The sequence below is a fragment of the Neolamprologus multifasciatus genome, chromosome 22 (assembly GCF_963576455.1).
Source record: "Neolamprologus multifasciatus chromosome 22, fNeoMul1.2, whole genome shotgun sequence".
Classification (NCBI taxonomy): Eukaryota; Metazoa; Chordata; class Actinopteri; order Cichliformes; family Cichlidae; genus Neolamprologus; species Neolamprologus multifasciatus.
The window spans coordinates 19,886,474-19,908,177 of NC_140459.1; the positions used below are offsets into that span (position 1 = coordinate 19,886,474).

The following is a 21,704-nucleotide window of genomic DNA, read 5'->3' on the forward strand; positions in this document are numbered from 1 at the left end:
GCCCCTTCAGAGCAACAGTCACCTCGAGCTGCTTTTACACGTGGAAGTTGACTCACTATGACAAAGTCATGACTTAGTGGGACTTGAGTATAATGAAGGCATCATTCACATTATTAGTAACACCTCTATATGAAGTGGCAAATACCTAATTTCTTCTGTCTGAGTTGAGTTATTTTAGATAAAAATGAATAAGACAGCCACTTCACCTGGCAGGTAGAAGCTTGTTTAAGCTAAAATCTCTTACCACACCTTGTTTAGAGAGAGGTGATTTTTCTATAACTGAAGAGTTAACTTCGAAAACCCCCGGGCTACACCAGTGATGATTTAGGTGTGGCATTATAAAGTGGGGTTAATGTTTATGTAAATGGTCATCCTGTCCTTTGTATCTGTGCTTGAATGAGAAATATTTGCAGAGATTTTTCATTTTGACTTTATTTATTTTCTGCTGGTCACTGTTAACAAAGGTTTTTTGTTCTCTCAAGTGTTGAACAAGCTTTGTCAAAGACTGGGGGAGGTGAATAGTAACAGGTTATGGATAAAGTAACACGTTTTTGTACAATCATTGTAGCGAGGTGTTTTTGCAAAACTAATATTAAGTACTGGCTACATATCTGCAGTAAAGACTGCATTAGAGCAAATGTTTTCATAGTTGGTTTAGTCAGGTTGTACTACAAATGGGAGTTTACTGTTATACAGTAAAATGTAAAGCATATAGTAAATCATTTTTTTGGATTAAGGTGGTAAATTACAGTTTTTTTAATTATTTAAACGAGTTCTAGTGGTTGAATGTTATGCTCTATTAATTCCTGACTTCTCAAAGATGTCCAGTATGGGTATAAAACATTTTAGTTTGGGTTTTTTTTCATAGCTTATTACAGGTGGTTTAATAAATTTATTAAATTAACATCCGTACCTCATATACAAAAGGGTCTTTATTCTTTGAAAAGGATCATAAAAAATTACCAGTTGTTGTACTTTCTTATTATGTTTGGATTTTTAAGCCATAAGGAGTCATTAACTGTTAAGTCCCACTCAAATGGGGCTCTTAGGAAGCAAGACAAGGAGTTAGGAAATGACATCATACTGTACACACTAGAGTGGAATAGAAACTGTGGTCTCTATGAAGTTCGTTTGCGGTCTACTTGATCTAACAATTACTATCAATTTTAATCTATTTTAGGGTTAGTGTGTCAACACTGTTATCTTCCTTCCCTGGCGCCATAATAATCCATAAAGATTAACAGCTTATTTTCTGATTGGGGAAGTAGAGGTGCAGTGGATACACCTAAGGCAAATGCTGTAAAATGGTGTCATGATGGTGGTAAGAAGAAAGGATTTATTGTAGTGTCATTGTTACGATGTGATAAGTGAGCTGGCAGTTGGAATTATATTGCTCAGGATTTGAACTGATATAGTTTTCCAGGTTTAATGTCAGAGAGAAAACGCTTCTGTTTAAATAAGCAGATTGTGATATTTTTATTATATAAATTAATAGCCATGTTCTTGAGGTTTATTAGGTTTATTGCAGTAACAGGTGTTAGCATGAAAGCACCCAATCGACTGGAAAGTAAGCTTAAACAAAACCTAGTCTTTTGGGAATGGTAAAACTGGCCTCACTCACCTCACTCATGTTTGTTTAGTGTATTTACTCTGTGTGTGTCATTTTGTGTGTTTTGGCTCTGATGGCGTGTGTTTTGTGTTTCAACAGCAATCACCTGACACTATCCCCGGACCAAGCACTGGACCTGCTGTACATAAGGTAAGGAAACACTCGTACACATGAAAGTGATGTCATACTTTTAGTTTTGCTGTCAAGCAAAAGTGTGTTTGTTTAATCCCAACACAAATTACATCAGTGGGGATATTACCTGAGGGTTTTTCCAGGCTAATTTCACCAACTACACAGACGCGTGCACACACACATACACACACAGCGTTAATTTGAAATTCAAATATGTGTGTGTACAGCACTCTGAAGACCTCAAAGATTAAATATCACACAGGAGAAGTTTTCCTTTCAACACTGGGGAAAAAAGAGCCAAAGAAAGAAAAAGTAAAGCAAAGAAATCAACATTTGAGGAGGAGCTGCGGTGTATTCAAAAGCAAATCTGTTACTTGTGCCAAAAAATGTTTGTACCTGCTTCGTTGTTTTGCCCCTCAGTACTTTGTATTTTTTATTGGCTGTATGCCATTATATACTTAATGAAGTCTCCATACACAACATCTGATGTAGTGCCTAAAGCATTACAACACTGAAAACCTTCCCATGAACACCTATGCAAGGAGATCTTTGAAAGAAGAAGCTGCAGTCTTTGCCATTTTAAATCTTGCTATGAAGTTTGTTTAACAAACAGGAGGTGAAAACTAACTGAATCTGGTAACTGAAAGCTAGACTAATCAATAAACCTGGCGGATTTAGATGATGATGATTAGTCAGACAGTTAACACTGATCTCCACCTTACAACTTTGGGCCTCGTGAGTATGGATGAACTGAGGCTATTCGTTTCGCAGGCTTTGATGACATTACCTTGCCCGCCCCCAATAATGATCAGAAATTCTGCTTCAGGTTTAGAAATTTCAAATTCTTCCTTTATAGTTTGATGAACAACCACAAGCTAGTACCTTAAAGTTAAAGGGGTCCTGTTGTGTTTTTGTTTTTTGTTTGTTTGTTTTTTCCACAAATCTACTATCACGGTAGTAAATGTTCAAATTAGGAAATTAACTCAGACTTCAAACCACTTTAAATGTTCCTTTTCCAATACTTTTTACCTCGTCTGGTCAAAGGACAAATGAACTACTTCTGTAGTATTAGTTAGAATGTAATCAAACTTTCACACAGTGGTCACCTAATGGGTCCTCAGTTTCACAGTATTACTTTCATGCACACTACTTTCCGTTTCATCAAATTCTTGCTCCTGATGTACTGAACAATATTTAGTTCAAACTATTGATGGCAGAGCTTGATGTTAACAAGTTTTGCATAAAATGATAAAGAAAAAAAATTACTGAAACACCAAATGATGTAACAACTTGTTGAAATGTTGCTTTTCCACATTGTTATGGAGAGTGGCACGGTTGTTGCCTATAATATGGTAATATGGTCAATGCTACGGCATGCTGATGCATTTACATATTTCCATTCTTTATTTGGCCGTGGTTACTGTTGACCATGGACTCATAATACTCCTGAACCTTCATTTAGTGGTTAACTAAATTCAGCTGTCTTGGATATGACAGTGTGCTACACTTCACGCACAAGAATGACCTGTAACTTTGATGGAGCCTTTGTGAGCCTGATTTTTTAACCATCAAAACCTATAAAAATTCTCTTTGAGTCAAAGTGAAGAAATCCTCTCACGGTGTTCATGTGCTTCTCATCTTTTTATAATGCCATTATATGCATTATATATATATAGGACTCTTCAGGCTCCATGTGTACTGCCTAGTGACTAATCTATTATGAAAAACCTGTGTACACAGCAGCCACAAAGCTGCACTACATAAAAAAGATGGGATAGGGACATAAAGAGAGTCTCTAATGTTGTAACATAATGTGAGTGGAGCCTCATCAGCTTCTAAGTGAGCCTCACTCTGCTGCATGTAAAAGGGAGTATGAATAGAACAGAACAAACAGCCCATGTAACCAGCTTAATTGAAATACGGTCTTATTTACGGTAGCATCAATAGCAGGATTATTGCTGAGCGTGTAGACGGTCAATGTTCAGTTCCTGAGGGGGAAAGAAATCGAGCTGTCCTTGTGAGCCGGTCAATGACAGCTACATGTAGCCACATTAGCTTGTTATACTTAAAAATTTATGTTTAAACCAATACTGAGATTTTTGGCATTTAGTCCTTTTTTAGTTTTTAAGTTCGCAGGTTTTAAAATTATAACGCTATTTTTATGTTATTGTTTGTATGTCAGTCTTGTTCCCAGAGTTTTCCATGTGCTGGTCGGGCTGTGAGGAATGCTTTCTTGTCACATGGACCGTACCCAGCAAAGGACAAGATACACCTGGCCAGAATCATACGGTACACTTGTCTCTGTCTATTTGCGTGTCTGTGTGCAGACCTGAATCGATGAGTCCAGTGAAGCATATATACTGACTCACAGTCACTCTTGTGCTCCATCCTTATTGGTCGCTCAACTTGTTTTTGCTCTGTGACGAATAAAGCAGGATGTAGATGTTTTTCAGTGAAGCACAAGGTAGTCTGGGAATACATGTACTACAATGGGGCACGTAACGTTACACTGAAATGTATGTAAAATCCATCCAAACATCTTGGGGAAATAATAAATAGATACTCTTAACAATCATTGCACGTACAGTCAGACAAACGCACTTAGACGCACACAAAGACGAGGGGTTTATTTGAGGGAACGCAGATGGGAATAGTTCAGTGTTTTGGAGGAAAAGGCTTACAGAGAACTAATGAATAATCAATGGGTATTGACTAAATAAGAATGACAAACTGTGTGCCAAGGGAAGAATAGCGTATGAGTGTGTGTGTGTGTGTGTGTGTGTGTGTGTGTGTGTGTGTGTGTATGTATTATGCATGCTAACACTGTGTAGCCATATTTGTGTGCTGAAAATCTTCATTTGTGTATTTTAACAGGCGTAGCTATGTGGGAGTGGAGCTGGTGCAGTGGCTGTGTGAGCAATGTGTGTATGTGCGCTGTCGGACTACCGCTGTGCGTGTCTGGCAGGTGCTGCTGGAGCTGGGAGTCCTGCTGTCTGGTAAAAACACATACACGCACAAACACCGACCATGCCTGTGGAGTGTACTGCATTTTAACATTCACAGTCACCTTCAACAACAATCTACACATCTTTAGAGATACCAGTTCCAAACAAAACAAAGTAATATAAAAAGCTTCATTTTCTGCTTCAACCTGATTTTAAATTAAGATCTTGTCAAATGAAGATATTAGAATTAGCTCTCCGAGATAAAACTTCCAACAATTAAATTACACTGAAGCCCCCAATAACCCGAATAATCTCAATAATTATTCTCCCCAAAAGATCTCCCTGTTAACAACACCCTGCTAAGCACTGACACATCTACGAGTCTGTTAATCTAAGGCTGTGCCTGGGTGTAAGTGGACTAGTAACAGGGTAATATAAACATTTGTTTGCATTCTTCATCTTTGTAAATTCAGCTGTTAAAGGCAGTAAATGTTTCTTCAGAGGATGAACAGTTGTGTTCAGGTGCAGTTCATCAGTCTGGCTAATCCACAGTTACTCATAAAAGGACTTCAACTCTGTCTGCTGTGTCTCTGCTCGTTAATTACAACTTAGAAGTGCTCATTCGTTTTTGCCAGTACTAGTTCGATATGAGGAAAAATTCACACACTGTGCACCTCTGCTAAAATTCCACCTACACCATGTGTGAATTGAGTCCCTGAATCCAAGATATCTGGAATTGAATGAGTTTGTGATATTGACTTGAAAATCAAAATGATGTCTCCAAATTTCTTCAAATATTTTATGGATCTGTGGTGATATGGCATAAAATGTTCAATTTTATCTTAACTCACAGTCGTAAATAATCCTGCCAGGAATTCTTTGATTCAGATGTGGATTGACTAAACTGCCTCGAGCCACATCTCTGGTTACATTTTCATGCAAATCTATACATAACTTTATGAGCAATCATGCTAACAAACAAACAGACAAACCAGACCAATCACACCTCCTCCTCTTTGGCGGAGGTAACAACTCACATGAAGGCGTTGACTCACATCAGTACTTGTCTAGACTTCACTCCGTGTGGATTTCACCCACACAGAAAAGATTTACAGTGGGCACAGTTGTTGTTTAAATAGCTGTTAAACATAAAAATCAAATCAGCGTGGCTTAAATAATTTTCTTTCTGGTGGTTGTTTTAAGAGTGTGACAGCCTTTTTTGTTTGTTTGATGCTTTCTTCTAGAAGGCTTTACCGCTGTAGATATTATAATATATACACTTGCTGGCCACATTATTAGGGATCACCTACTATTACCAGGACACCTATTTGCCTACAGAACTGCCTTAATTCCTCATGGCACATATTCATCAAGGTGCCGGAAACATTTCTCAGAGATTTTGGTCCAAGTTGACATAACAGCATCACAGTTGCTGCACATTTGTCGGTTGCACATACACAATCCAAATTTCCCGTTCCACCACATCCCAAAGGTGCTCTAATGGACTGAGATCTGGTGGACATGATCAGAAACAAAATGTGAGTAGACTCTGGTGTTTCAACGATGCTCAGTTGGAACTAAGAAACCCAAGCTTCAAATGCTCCAAAACCTCCACCAGCAGCTTGATCTGTTGACACAAGCCTGGATGGAGTCATGTTTTTTTTCCAATGTTGTAGCACAAATTTTCAATCTTCTATTGTCCAGTTTTGGCGAGTTTGTGTGACTCAGGCCTCAGTTTCTTTCCTTGGCACTCGGTGTGGTTTTCTGCTGCTGTGGCCCATGTGCAACTCAAGTTTTGATATGTTGTCTTCAGAGATTCTTTTTGCATACTTTGTGTTATTGAGTGGTTTTTTGAGTGTTGTCTTCCTATCAGCTTAAAGCACTCTTGTCTTTTTCCACTGACCTCGTATTTTCACCCAGAGAACTGCCACTCATTAAATATTTTCTCTTTCATGGCCGTTTTGTGTAAACTCCAAAGATGGTTGTGTGGGAGAATTCCAGTAGATCGATAGTTTCTGAAATACTCATTTCAGCCTTTCTGGCACCAACAACCGTGTCTCGTTGAAAGTCACTTAAATCAACTTACTTCCTCAATTTGAGGCTGTTTTAAATTCAGTAGTTTAAAACGTGTATCTGATAAAGTGGCCACTGAGTGTATAATGTTTATCTCAACAAAGATTGCACTAAATAATAATCAATAAACAGAACAGCAACATGCCACATGGCAACTTCTGTTGAGAAATGCTTGCGTGCGTACCTGACTGATTGTTAGCTTGTGATTGTGATTTAGGCAAAACAATCTTTGATCATATTTATACACTTGAACTATAAATTATATATTACACGCTTAATGAGACAACATGGTTCTGATACAAAAGAAGCCCCCTTTAAGCATGCTGCCAGCATATGTGCTTTAAAAGGTGCCATTGCTTCTCTTTCATCACAGTGTTTGTGTTTCTATTTGTTGTCTCTTCAGTGGACCAGCGGGTGGTGTTTTCAGACTCCAACTCTTACTACCAGTTCAGCTTTGAGGAGTGTGACTCTCCCTCCTGTGAATTTCGTTACAATGAGGGGGAGTGGCCAGAGGCTGTTAAGCTCCTCCTACAACTAGCTCCATATGTCCAATTCCGCTCAGGAGGTGGAGCCAATAGTCCGTAAGTGTCCAGTAAAATCTGATCATGTATGGATTTTTAGAAATGCACACTATGTATTGGAAAGCTTATGTTATAAATCTGAATCACTTATAATTCATAAATAGTGTTTTAAGTATTGGCCTCAAATATTTTCTTGCAGATAAAATTTTGAATAAAAGATACAAAAATTCATGAATAAATACACTGATCAGGAATAACATTCATCATGATACATGTTAGTGGGTGGACTATATTAGGAAACAAGGGAACATTTTGTTCTCAATGTTGATCTCCTAGAAAAGCAGAAAAAATGGGAAAGCGTAAGGAATTGAGTGAGTTTGATGAGGCCCAAAATTGTCGTGGCGAATCTGCAGTGGTCCAAGGAAGGAACAGCGGTAAACCAGCGATATGGCCACAGCTGGCCAAGGGTCACAGATGCATGTGGGGAGCAAAGACTGAGTTGTGTGGTCCAATTCAACAGATGCGTTACTGTAGGTCAAACTGCAAACAGATTTAGTGTTAGTTCTGATGGAAAGGTGGATGCCTGTCCTGATCCTGTCCTCAGTTTGAAAGTGCCAACAATGGGCGTGTGAACATCAGAACTAGGCAACGAAAGAAAGTGGCCTGGTTTGATGAATCATGTGGATGGCCGGGTACGTGTGCATCCTGGCAACGGAGGCAATGCGAAGCTTTGGGCAATGTTCTGCTCGGTAACCATATGGGACAAACATGTCCGATCCATGGGGACCCCCACCTCACAACTTACCGGACTTAAAGGATCTGTTGCTAGCATCTTAGTGACAGATACCACAGCTCCACTGACCTGAAGTGGAAGCTTGTTGCACTAATAAAATATCAAAGCTGAAGTGACAGGCTTCCGATTTATATTCGGGATTGAGGCCATTTGTCTATTTGATGTACTGTGCAAAGAGACATGTGACTGTGTTTGATTTGGCGGAAATGTTGCAATCCTTGCAAGTACATATCTGACCTTGCAACTCAAATACACACGCTGTCCAAGATTTTCCTCAAATCCCAACAAGGAACTTAATCTCTATTCACTGTTTCAAATCCTCAATCTGCTTATGTGAGAGACGCATCCTGCTGCTGGCGCACACACCTCCGCAGCCCTAGAAAAAAAATGAGCCTTCGCCTTTGCACACAAACTGATGCATGATGCGATCGCTCAAATATGCGAGATGAGCTCTGATGCACGCTTACGCATACAGAAACAAACATGCAGAGTGGTGTCATCCAGAGTTCCCTGCTTTGTTGCTCCGTGTGTGGGGTTCCTGTCGAGGCTGCTACCGAATTCGATGTGTCAGTCAGACAAAAGCAGGGACCAGTGTGTGTTTGTGCGAAGGAACAAGGGAACGTGCCAAGGAAATTCTGAGTAACAACATCAAAAGGTGCATTTAGAGACACTAGAGAGACAAAAAGACAGTCGGGGGGAATTGAATGTCATATTTGAATGTGACTGTCATCTATTGCATTGTAGGTACGGTTATTTTCTAAACATAATAATGCACGACATGTGCACTCAGACTCCTACCAGGTGCTGGAAGAGTTTATAAATTTGATTTGAGAAAGAAAAAGAAATATGGAATTTATTGCATATTTAACATGCTGAATCACTCATTTATATTTAAAAGACTGTAAATATCCTAAGAATCAATATGGATGTAGTGCCATATTGGCTCAAATAGATTGTAGATTTTCTTTTGGAAATCTGAATAAATCTGAATAAAATGAAGCAATTTTGTTTTTATAGACCAGTTAAAAATGAGATTTTCCATTCAGGATTCTCGCACTGCTAGTTTGACTCTGTTGCTTTGTGTCTGTCTTTGACTGTCGTGTCATTTCTCTGCAGGCTATTTCTCTCTGTCTTTCTCTCTTTCTTACATCCTCTGCCCCTCTTAGAGAATATTTGTAGCTGTTGTCGAAAATAGCTGACGTTACTCTACTAGTTGCTTCAAAGTGAGCTGATGAATTGTTAAATATATGACTCAGTTGATATTGATTCTCTTTGTAACTGTAATAAAACATCACCTAACATTACATAATGCATATTTAAAAAAGATGCTCCAGCAAAATTTAAATTGCAGTCTGGTGTGACTGCCTCCCATGAACCGTTGCGTCATGTGTCTTACCGTTTAATCTAACAAGAGAACAATTAAAACGATACTGGCTGCACAGCCTGAGCTGACCATTGAGTGATTGCTGCTTCAGTAAAGCAAAAGAAGGACACGTCTCTAATTAAATGGGCTTGCTCTGGTGCATCATGTGTAGAAGAGGTTTACTACTTTCATTCAATATTATTCAGTTAACGCCAAGACTGTCACTCTGTCTCCAAGGACCTCTGCGTCTCAGCAACATGACACGCTCTCAGGCACATTTTCATCACTGAGATTTGTCAGTTCATTGTTAGTTTTCGCTGTTATAAATTGTCAGGAATGTCATGGTTTCAGGCAGATTGCAAGTTTAAACATGAGCGAATCCAATATTGTCATACAAGAATCTTTCTTTGATTAAGTCAGTGAAGTTTTCATTTAATGAGCTTTTTTTGACAACAGCAATAAACAAATTGAGATTGGCATCATTCTTTTTCCAAACGCTTTACCTCCCATTACATAAAGAGTAAATCTTGCTTATATAGAAATGTCTTGGGTACTCTAGATGCCAACATCAATATATCTCATGGACTGAATATCAACTGCATACAGCTGCCAAATCTCATGACACAGCGACATGCATATGAGCATCTTCCCAGTGTGACGTAACTCAGTATAATAAGCTCTACTACATTTACATTTAAGGATTTAAACTAAACATTACATTTTGAATATTATGGAGTGCAGTACAACTCAATCTACACTACAGTAGTTTAACAATTTACACAATATTGTGTCAACTGCTTAAAAAGTTAATACGTTGAGATCACAAGCAACACTAAAAGTGACAAAAGGAGGAAATGTTTCAAAAATAACAATTTATTAGACACTGGATCCCTTTCTTATCCTGCATGACACTGTGTATTTCATATACTGTAACCCATAGTCCATATACACACTTTACTGTGTGATGCATGAGGTGGTTGTTAATAACAATTATTTTGCTGGTTTCCCCGTCTGTGGAAAAACGCTGTTCTCTGCATTGTGCAGGAAAGGCAGACTTGCCAGGAGCTAAAATATGCCACCGTTCGCCTGAGAGGGGAAAACGTACTTGCTTGCTTTGCATAGTCCTGTGGTGCTACACTAGACGATCTATAGCCCTCTCTATTTTAAAAGGGAGGCGAGTAAAGCCAAAAAAGCCAGTCTAGCAGAATAGCGAAGGGTTTTAGCTAGAGAGGAGGTTATTCCAGAGAACACGTCCTCCTTATGATTTACACTCAGTCTGTCGTAGTCCGTTAAAAAGCCTTTATTTCGTTGTTAGACTGGAAAAATTCAGATCATGGCTACATGTGTGTGCGCAGTGTCTACGTTATGTAGTTGTATTATTCTGACTGAAGAACTCTGTGTCAAAGATGTGTTTGGCAAAAAACATGACTGCTCTGCCGTGTACTCTGATACAATTTGAACAAGGAGGTGACCCATCATCATAATCTCGTATCAGTTTCTGCTTTGTGTTGTTTAATGACCGGTGACACACCTCCTACTGCACCTCTTTTTCAGCTCTGGTGCATTCAGGCTCATGGTGAGTCACCAAATTACCAAATGAACAACAAACAGAATTAAGGACACCGTTTGGAATAAATTTAGCATTTATCATGGCTCAGAATAGACTTTGTTTTGTAATGGGCTTCTAGATTTGATGGGTAATAAAAATGTAAAGTATGAAACAAACAAAAATGAATAATTTGCTCCTATTGTTCCACTGAGTTTGTTAACAGAAACCAGTAATTCTGACCAATTAAGCTACAAGGAAAGGATTTCACTCCTTCCAGGCATCTGATGTCCTGCCTGCCTCTGTCTCTCTGTCTGTGCCAAAGCTGAAGTGTCAGGCTGAAGGCTATGCGTTATCACCATCTCTCCTGCTTCTGTGTCTACCGTTCTCTTATCAGATTACAGTGTAGACACAAACACAAATGCACACACACACAGCCACACAGGCTTCATCTTCTTTCCTCTACAACTATTACAAGTGCCTACGGCACCTGTTGATAAAATCCAAATTGTATGCAAATTGGGGCATGTGTGTGTACGTGCGTGAGTGTGTGTGCTAGAGGCAGGGAGAATATATGTGTGTGTCATGTGGGGGTGAGGCAGTATGTGGGAGACCAATCCAAACAGTGGTTTTGTAAGAGAACATATTAGATGAGAAGCCCTCGGGTGCAGTGTGTCGCCACTGAAGGCAAACTCAGTGCAATCTTGTATTATTACTGAGTTATACTGCAGAGTTTACCCCCAAACAACTGCCTGTTTACCCAAAGCACACACACACACACACACACACACACACACACACACACACACACACACACACACACACACAAATGAAATTAAACTTAAATATATTCACAGAGCACTTTTAGAAAAAAAAAAACTGTGATCCGATGTACTCACTGCCAGTACCTACACACACACAAACTAGGCCACTTTAACTTCAACAGAAGGGTGTGTCTACGAGCTGTTTTGCATAAACCACATGAAAAAGAGAAAGGGCCGATGAGAAGTTCCTAATACAAACCCATGCAGGCCCTGAGGAACTATAAACACAGGATGATAACTCAGATGGGCCGGTACAACTTTAGGGAATAAGATTTTCCCTGTGATTTCACCTTAGCAGTCATGTTTTCATTTAATTTTCATTAAAAAAATTTAGCATTCATAATCAGCTTTATAGAACAATTATGTCAAAACTTCTATTTAATTGTAATTGGCAACTTTGAATACAGGTAAAACAAAGTCACGAAAAAGTCTTGTGCACTTTCACGATATTTTACAATGAGATTTCTCATCGGTTGGTGTTTGAGAACTTGTTGTGCCACCTTAATGAAGTCACTGTAAAATTATAATTTAATAAGGTTCCACCACAACAAAGTCAGCTTATTTAATTTATTAAATAGGAAAGTGGTGATGTACCAACATCGCTGCTATTCAGACGAATAGAACCAATTTGGATCTGGCTGTAGTTCTTTCTTATTAAACCAGGGGGCAGTGTAGTGAGGACTTTAAAAAGAAACTTTTGTCATTGTGGGGTGTTTTATTAAAATTTTACGAACCAGTTAGTTACCAGTAAAGGTGTTTCTGTCTCTCCAAGGTCAGAGGAAGACTCTGAAGGCAACAGGGACATCTGCAGTGAGATTCTTCAGATGAAAGCTCTTGAGAGACTCACTTCTACGGTCAGTGTGGCAGGGTCAATACAGCATCATCACCTAATGAGATAAACATTAGATGAAAACTGGATTATGTTATAGTTCACCAGATGTGTTTGTGTATGTTTTTGTGGTCTAACATCTTCAGTCTTCTTTCTTATAGGTGCAAAGTGAGTTGGCGGCTGCTCTTGCGCGAAAGACACGTAAAGCTTGTAAGTACATTTAGTTGATGCGTATGTATGTATGTTACCTTTTCAATGTTTCCACAGTGAGAAGACAGAATGAAAAGGACAATGTCATGTTGTAAGAAGAAACGTGTTAATGTGCTGCTGTTTGATTGGTTACAGTATCAGAGCAGGACTCTGAGACAGCAGAGACGAGCCACCAGGAGCCTCGAACGCCCAGCGAGGAGAGCAGTCCGGTAACACACACAGTAAAAACCGTCTCTAACCCCCCTTGTTTTCTTTTAACCATAGTCTTGTTCTTCAATTAATTTTTCAAAGTTCATTTCATTTAAAAAAGGAATCTGCTGCTTCGACAGTTTGCACTTGCCTGAAGTAGGCCTACAGCCGAATCAGTTTGCGTTCTTGTTGCATTACCTTTAAGAAGCTATTTCAGTGTCTAAATAGGGCACAATAAACACATTCTAGTAGCTCCTTAATGTAGCAATACAAAGTCTGATCCACAGACAGACTTTGTAGATCCTCTCCAACATGAAGAGATAAAAATGATAATTGTTTTGCTCGATCTATCTTTGTCTTGTAGCAGGTTGCAGGTTGAATTTATGTAGGGGGTATACATGGGGTTGAATGTAGAAAACAGGGTCGGAGCAAAGTGCAGAGGGAGATCTGTTTGGTCCCAACTATGTAGAGCCAGAACTTTCTCTCTATTAATTATTCATTTGGAGAAAGAACACCGGAGAAATGAAGAAAGAGCAGGAAAACAGGAGGAAGAACAGCTTTTAAACACTATTACACACATATAGTAATGTGTACGGATGGGTGACAGATTAAAGGAATATCCATATAGCGTTGTAGTGAGGTGCTGGGTCATCATGCAACACTAGAAAAGCTTCAGTGCTTTTTAGCATTGGTGTTTCTTCCGCCAAAGGAAGTAACAGCATTCTTCTGAAGGTTATTCCCTAGTTGGTATTTTGATGATGGTGGTTTAGAGCACTGTCTAAGGCTAGGCATACGTGCTTGAAGACATGCACATGGATCACAAAGAAGTAGTTGTTGTCAAGTCTGCCTGGAGGATGCAAGTGTAGTTTGTGGATAGTACAGTTTGATACAACTAGTTTGTGTGGTCACAACAATTTAAGGGCATGTGAAAGTGCATGGTAAGCTGTTCACCCTCTAATAATGAAATTTATGTCTATCAAATGCTAAAAATACGTTAGCCTGACACCTTGGTCCTAAGCCTCTCCTAGGTGGGATGATCTGGGGTGACTGCAAAGGTCGTAGCATATTAGGCTTGTAATATTGGTAGTCAGATAATCATTTAGTGCTCCATGCATAGAGACCTCCTGGAGGAGACTACTGCAGTCAAGACAGAAATGCTTCATCATAGGAAAAAGGCACTTTGCATTGAGCCATCCCTCCTAGATGTACATAAACCATTTCATACACAGAGCCAACGGATCACTTCACATTTTACTTCCACTTTTTGGTTTTTGGCTCGTCACACTTCAGCTTGTTGTGATGCCTTGTAATGTGTTAGATGTCTCTATTATTTTCAGTGTAAATGATGATCAATTTGAAAAAATGTAGAGGTCTAAAGCAGATAAAGTATTCTTTAAAGAGTAAAACATATATGTTTAAACATATTTATATTTTGCTTCTGACTGCAGCAATTCTATTATAACCTGTTCAGTTCACTGGATGTTGTTGGTATGTGTTTGTGTTGTGCTGTTGTTGCTCAGTTATCGCTCCTCTGTAGATTTTTATATTTCACATATACTGAAAAGCTAATTAACAGTGACACGTTCTTTTTACTCTCTTGATCCCTCTTAAATATCAATCCAAAGTCTAACTGCACAGTGTTATTTTGTTTGAATATGTCGTGTTACCTGGATTTTGGCAGCTTGGAAGTGAGTTCTGGCTAACATAGTAAGCTATTTATGAGACAAACTCAAATTTTCATATTTGTTTTGTTGGCCGAGGAAAAAGAGAAAATATCCAAATGAGCCCAAACACATTGTGAATCCAGCCGCTTCGAAGTAGAGCTGTTCTTAACGAGGAATCGTCTTCTCCACTCTCATTCCTCATTCTGCCTCTCACTGACTACAAACGCATTAAACTAGTTTTGCTTTAATTACTAGCAACAAATGAAGTGCATAATTTAAATGAATTAGAGTCATTTGCAAATGAATATAGGCACTAATGTACATTTACAAGTAAGTAATGTAGGACTCCTCACTATGTTGGTACAGTCGTGAATGCTGTGGAAACTGCTATTCAACCCAGGTGGATACAGCAAATAGTGAATCTGATCCGGACATTACATTGATCCTGCAGGAGCTGTTTAGGAGCTGCTGCAGACTGTAGTGGTAACATAGGTCTTGCATGTTAATAAACAACTACAACTGCAAAACCTATAGGATAACAAAGTGAATTTCAACTTTCATTTCCTTTGGCGTACAGTTTTTTTTAACCTATGCAGATATTTTGTTAAACTCAAAAGGCTCTAAAATATGGTCCTTTCTAATTTAGCTCAAACACTTGAAGATCATAGAAAAATTAAAGCAAATCAAAGAAACAGGCGGACAATTCAAGTACACACATTTGTCAGCGTTTTATCTTGGTGTGTCGTTGACAGGAAGCTGAAAGCAGGTTTGCAGGAAGTAGTAAGGGACATGGCACAGGGGTTGTGATATAATGTCTATGTGTACGTGGCTATTCTGCCAGATAAGTGGTGCCATTGGGGGAAGGGGGGTGTTTTCCTAGTAAACAAAAATGAGCGATGTTCTGCAGGGGTGTGTGTTACCCTCTATTGGAACATGGCACCGTGGGATAGTTGAGCCCACAGGAAAGGATACCCACCCACCCCCAGCCAAATGAAACACCCCCCCCCCCCTCCCCTTTCTATCTCTCTTCCAAGGAAAATAAACAGACCAGGCTACCAGCCACTGGTGATAACCATCATACTAGCACCCTGGGGAGCACACTCACACAGTAATGTTTTCTATTGTCAGGTATATCTAGGGACAAAAGCACTGGTTTCTTCAGAATCCTTGAGCTATTTCAGGGAAATATGTTCCTGTTTCGTTTTCCTTTTCTAAGGCCACGATGTTATACATTCCTTTTTATCCACTTTCTTATTTCATCTGCCTCAGCTAGACTACCAGGACAGTAGCAGATTTCCGTACTGACTATAGAGGGGAGGAGACAGACACCACACTTGCACCCTAGCACACTATTCTCACACAGACACCCACTCCCGCCCACTTATACTACTAATCACACACTCTCATTCCTTCTCCACCAGATCCTCTGACACAGAGCAGTCAGACTGAGACAAAGAGAAGTTCAGTAGATAAAAAGGAATTAGTGACTGTAATAGATAGAAACGAATAAAGAGACAAGTAATAATAACAGGGAGAACAAGATTAGATAGAGAGAGCTAGGATTACCACATTTTCTTATCCTACTCACATGGATATATAGGGGCAACAGAAAACTTCTCCTTGTGTGTTTCTGGATTATGACCAAACTTTGTTGACCTCCATTCCTCAAACATACTCTGAGTGTTTCTACAATGTCTTGGGACTGCGGGCTGAGATATGTCTTCATGCCTCCTGCGTTGCAGCTGGGAGGTGTGTGTGCTTTGCGGGACAGCAGCAGCAGCGGCGGCGGAGGGATGGGCACCGTGTGCGGCCGCGAGGAGCTAACCAGCCGGCTGGGGCTGGAGGCCGTGCAGAGGCTGGCCAAAGACGGCTGTCGGCTGCTGCAGAACCACAACTACCGTCTACCTGACAGGAACCAGGCGGTGAGTAGAGAGTGCTATAGTTTGATATTATAGTACATCTTATAGTATCGTCAGGACTGCTGACATTGTCTTGTGAACTCTTACCATGTAATCTGCAGACAGAGTTGTGGCTGCACGCTTAGTGTGAGTGGAGAGTAATGGACGTCATGCGGTTAATGTTGTCATTACTGTCATCATTTTTAAGCAGGCACACACACACCTCAGGTCAGAGTTACTCATGGATTCAGGTCAGGGATCATGCGAGTAAATCCTCCTCAGCACCATCATTATTGGTGGTTCTGTCCAGCTAAGGGATAGGCACGCATGCATGCATGTATTTTCCAGCACGCCTGGCCTTTTTAGACCTTTTCTCAGTACACGAGGGCACAATTCTGCACTGACATGCACATGCCAACTAAAGTTATCACTGAAGACGCCCAGAGCTCGACTTCATTCAGATCACTTTACTTTAAACATACACCAGTTCTGTAGCTCATCTAATGTGGGTGTTAATAATGGCTTAGCGCATCGTGATCTCATACTCTTTTTACACGCTGTCAAGCACTGTGTGTGTGCGTGTAGATGTGTGTGTGTGTGTCAGTTTGCTGGCTAGAGCTTATAATCATTCGTGGGCGCTTGCATGTATATGTTCATGTGCTGCTTGCCCTGTGGCAGGCTGAGTCAGAGTGGGCTGATAATGAGCGGGGTGTTAGTGAAGCGTTGTACTGTATGATCCTGCTCTACAGTACACCTGAGGGCCGGAAACGAAGGAAATGCAGTCACATTTCACCCTGCATCACCGTGGTTGTGTGTCTGTGTGAGTCTGACTAAAGCCCAGCCTTAGGGATTTTCTAAAGTGTGCATAAATCTAGTTTCATTTCATGAAAATGTACACAATAAAAATATACAGTATTTTATCATCTTATATATTAGAGGAGGGATGCAAGAGAGAGATCAACTAGACTCCAATCTAATCATTATGCTCTAAACCTTTAGGTATAAATATTATTATATCTGTATTTAGACTCTTGAAGGATTTATCTCATGTAACATAAATCTGAGCAAGTATAGCTTTAAGTTAATGTAGTTTATTGATCTTGCAGTCGTGCCCCTTTTTTACTTTGTCAGAGTAAACAGAACACTGTTTGGTTATTCCAGGATGTCAAACAGAAATTCAAAGCAGCCTGGCTGTGTGTAGATTTCTTTACATAAATGACGCATCAGCACTGAAAGCATTTTTTCTCTACAAAGTATAATTTACATTTAAGGTGCCTTATCGACAAAATCTTGTTGAAAAGAAAAGTGCACTTGTTCATATACCAGAACACAAGTAGTGTAAGGTGCATTACTGGCCACATTTCTTATTTGATGTATAGCATAAAAGTGTGGTGTGACATCCCCAGGTGTTGCTGTATAGCACTACAGTGCAAGCAGTTTAAACTGCATGTGACCAATACGTGTGTCAGTTTTGAGCCACACAACATAATACATTATTAAAAACATCTTTTGAAACAAAGATGCTTTGCAGCCCTGATTTAACTCAGTTGGCCTTTTATTCATAGGTGTTATTGTTTCAGCTCATCGTTCAGCTCAGGCTGCAGAATTTAGCAGAAACCAAAGCTAGACGACCAGCTCGATATACAACAGAAACCATTCTCCTTTTACTGAGTTGTCATGGTGATTTTCTTTTTTTTTTGTGTGACAGATAAGCTCTGACAAACCAGTGTGGGCTGTTTCCATAGTGATTTAACTCCTGTGTCATAGCATTCCTTTGGGTTTTTCCATTTCTCAATAGTCATTTCTGACTTGCATTTTTGTTACTCTTCCACATATAATCAGCATTAGAAGTTTCGAGAGGTCCACCTACACAAAGGGTTCTTACACCATGCACTACACACTGGGCAGGTTTTGGGATTAATGCTTTATGTGTGTCCCACTATGTGTGGTTGCACATACCATCTGTGTGCTGCTGACTTAAAAGCATTGTGTGTTATACTCTTATCCATTATTTCCAGGAATCAGGCACAGAGCTATCATAACAAAGATACGGCTTGGTCAGTGTTGACACACACACATACATTAGTAGGAACAGGAAAGGAACAGAGAGTGCTTCCTTTAGGCTTTGCATGGGCATCCACCTTTCCTGACAATGTTACGTCATGCTGTATGTCTGTGTGTGACTAACTGATAGAAACAGTGAGGGTAAAAGAGACTTTCAAATCCTGTACAAAGCTGAATATATATATAATAAATATATCCTTCATTTTTCACACTCGGATTGAACTCTTTGACCCTGTGATGAGTGCAGCGTGTCCCCAGGTTTCTGAGCTTTCTTTTTTCTGTTTCGACTTCTCAAACCTTTCGAGCATGAAGTCTGCACAATTTGGAGACAGACAGGGGGCGAGGGAGCGTCGGGACAGGAAAAATTGGGTGAATGCAAGGAGAGCTGGAAGTACAAATGGTTTGAGGAAGGAGCAACAAGAACAGGAAGAAACGGTCCGATACACCTGTTAGCAGAGAACAAGTGACTGTCTAAAGAAATGTCAGAAACTCTTTTTTTATGCCTTTGAGACATTTCAGAAATGTCATACCCACAGTTTTTACCTACAGTTTTTTTAGTCTATACATTAGAGGTTGATATGTTGGTGTTATTGGGAGACAGTAAAGTAAGGAGGCATTAAAACAGATCCATTATTTATTTGGAAAGCTCTCTCTTTGCTATTGATGTGTAACTGCCTGAAATCCCCTTTTTTTCCTTTCATATCAGATGTTTTGCTAAAACGCATGGCAGCTTGATTAATATGTTTCTGTTTTTTGTCTTTTGTAAATGCTGCTTTCTCCCACACTCCTCTGTCTCCCTCACTTTACTTCCCAGGCTCTTGCCTTTCATCTATCGTTTCTTTTTTGTTCTCACTGTCTTTTTCTATTGCATAACTTTCTGACCCCTCCTCTCCACAAGTGCCCTTTTGGATAGTTTTACTTTTTCATGCCTCTGAGTCTTTTCCATGGCTACATTAAATGCCTTTTCTCTCATTTTGCTGTTTGCACTTTATTCTTACGACGTACAAACGTATGTGAGGTGTTGTTACTAATTGTCATAGTGTTACTGCTGCAAGTTTTACTTTGCTGCATTTTCTGAAAGATTTTTGATCTTGAGTGTGTTTGTGTTGTCTCACTGCCTTCCTCCATTCTTGGCTCAGAGTTGTTTTTCTTGGCATCTGTGTAAAGAATGTAAGTGTTGTCGGAAAGATCAACAGCTTGCTACTGAATCAGGAAGGCAGAACATTTTCTTCTCCTTTGTTTTTACAGTACCGGTAGTTGTAATTGGTTACATAATGGGTGTCTTTTTTTAAGTGTATTTCTAGAGCACTTTATTATATATCTGATGGTGTAGAGTGACAGGAAGAGTCAACAGAGATAGAGAAGGGACACTCGTGATAAAGCCGATCCCAGTCTCTGTTCAGTGCCGTGTCCCCTTTAGACCCTTAGGCCACCAAACTTGTTATCTCGGCACCAGATCAGGGTCGCTGGGCGCGGTGTCTGTGCCAGGCCATAATGTGATTAATGATGGTTTGTCAGATGAGCTGTCACTGCTTTGCTAATATCCTGTTTGCATTTCTGTGTTGTAAACCCTTCCGTATGATTATTTTTAGCATGTTATAGAGGAAATTAAACATCATGTCATTAGGACTATGTCCTTTTATGAATGTCCCTGTTCTCTACAGGTGGATGGTGTTTTTGTCTGCTTTTCAGGTCTGTGAATTCAGCTCAGTTTAGTGTTTGTGTTTATCTCCCAATTTAGATAAAGTTTAGCCCTAGGGGATTTCACAGTTGCGTTCCTTGCTATTTTGGTATGAATGTTTTGGGCCTGACAAGAGTTAGGGGGTGGTGCTCAAGTTTCTTCTGTATAGAATAATTATATCAAAGTTATTACTTTGCTGTGTTTTGGAAGGTCTTAAGGTAACACCTAATGTTATATAACGTAGAAGAACTAAGCAAAAAACAAACAAACCCCAGTGCAATGAAATATTTATTTTCTTGTTGGCTTATCGCTGTACGAGCTCTAAACATGGAAGTGTGATGGTTGAATAACTGTTCAGGTGATCAGCCTGATAGAGTCTACTATTCTAACATGTTGGAGGGGGTGTAAAGGTACCATCAACCAGCAATTATCATTCCTTTAGAAAAAGAATTAGACACGCTACAGCACACTGGATGTGATGGCTGCTGCTGCACATCTGTGTCACACTCCCATAGAATATGAATCACTGAAACATGTCTGCACACACACACACCTCTACACACACACACACCACTTTGGGCATATTGTTTTGTCTGACACAAGTCAGATCCCACCTGCTGTCTCTTGGGATCAGACTGATCCTTTCATCGTACAATAACAGAGGTGTGTGTGTGTGTTGCTCTCTGCTCTCTGCAAACTTGTCTCAGTTTTTTTTTCTAACAGGTATGTGTGTGTTTGTGATCTCAATCAGCTTCAGCAGAAATCTCTATATTTTCACTTTAGACACAGATCGTTGCAAAAGCAGTTACTATCTAGTGCGTTGTTCACACTTTTATGAAGCGTAGCACATTTTTTAAAGATCTGGTTAGTGTAGTTTTCAGAGGTTTGGTTTCTTTTTATCAGTCAGTGGAAATGTTCCATCTAAATTGTTAATTTTATGGCCAGCTAAAGAGAAAAAACAGCCTTGCAATGACTCTCTGTGTCAGTTGTGACTGCTGCTCAGTCCTTCTGGCTGGGACAGAGACTGCAGCGAGCATCTGGAGGTGAGACGTCGCTTCTTTATCTATCTCTGCTCTCCTGCTCCTTTGATCTTTCTCTCTCTCCTCTGCTTTTCTCTCTTCTCCTCAGGCTCTTTCTTATTGTGCTCCTTTGTTCACCTGGAGCTCTGTTACTGTTACACTGCACCATCATAGCAGGAGCGTGTGTCTGTGTGTTTGTGTGTTTGTGTGCGTGTATCAGAGTCATGGATCAAGTTGCTGCACATTTAAGGAGCTGGAGATCATTTAAAGCTGACATTCATAGATGTCCTCATTGTAATATAATTCTTGAAATCTTTCAAGGCAGAGGAAATGCAATCCTTCCC

At 39.8% G+C, this 21,704-nt stretch overlaps 1 protein-coding gene across 1 annotated transcript in view; it reads left to right on the forward strand.

Moving 5' to 3' along the window:
- The window catches only part of rapgef5a (Rap guanine nucleotide exchange factor (GEF) 5a), a 48,106-nt gene that overhangs the window by 9,170 nt on the left and 17,232 nt on the right, over positions 1-21,704 (forward strand). The window contains exons 2-9 of the mRNA XM_085148434.1: positions 1,709-1,759; positions 3,924-4,030; positions 4,616-4,737; positions 7,163-7,340; positions 12,579-12,660; positions 12,797-12,845; positions 12,981-13,054; positions 16,441-16,620. Of these exons, the coding sequence (XP_085004560.1) occupies positions 1,709-1,759; positions 3,924-4,030; positions 4,616-4,737; positions 7,163-7,340; positions 12,579-12,660; positions 12,797-12,845; positions 12,981-13,054; positions 16,441-16,620 (843 nt within the window). The remainder of the gene's footprint in view (positions 1-1,708; positions 1,760-3,923; positions 4,031-4,615; positions 4,738-7,162; positions 7,341-12,578; positions 12,661-12,796; positions 12,846-12,980; positions 13,055-16,440; positions 16,621-21,704) is intronic.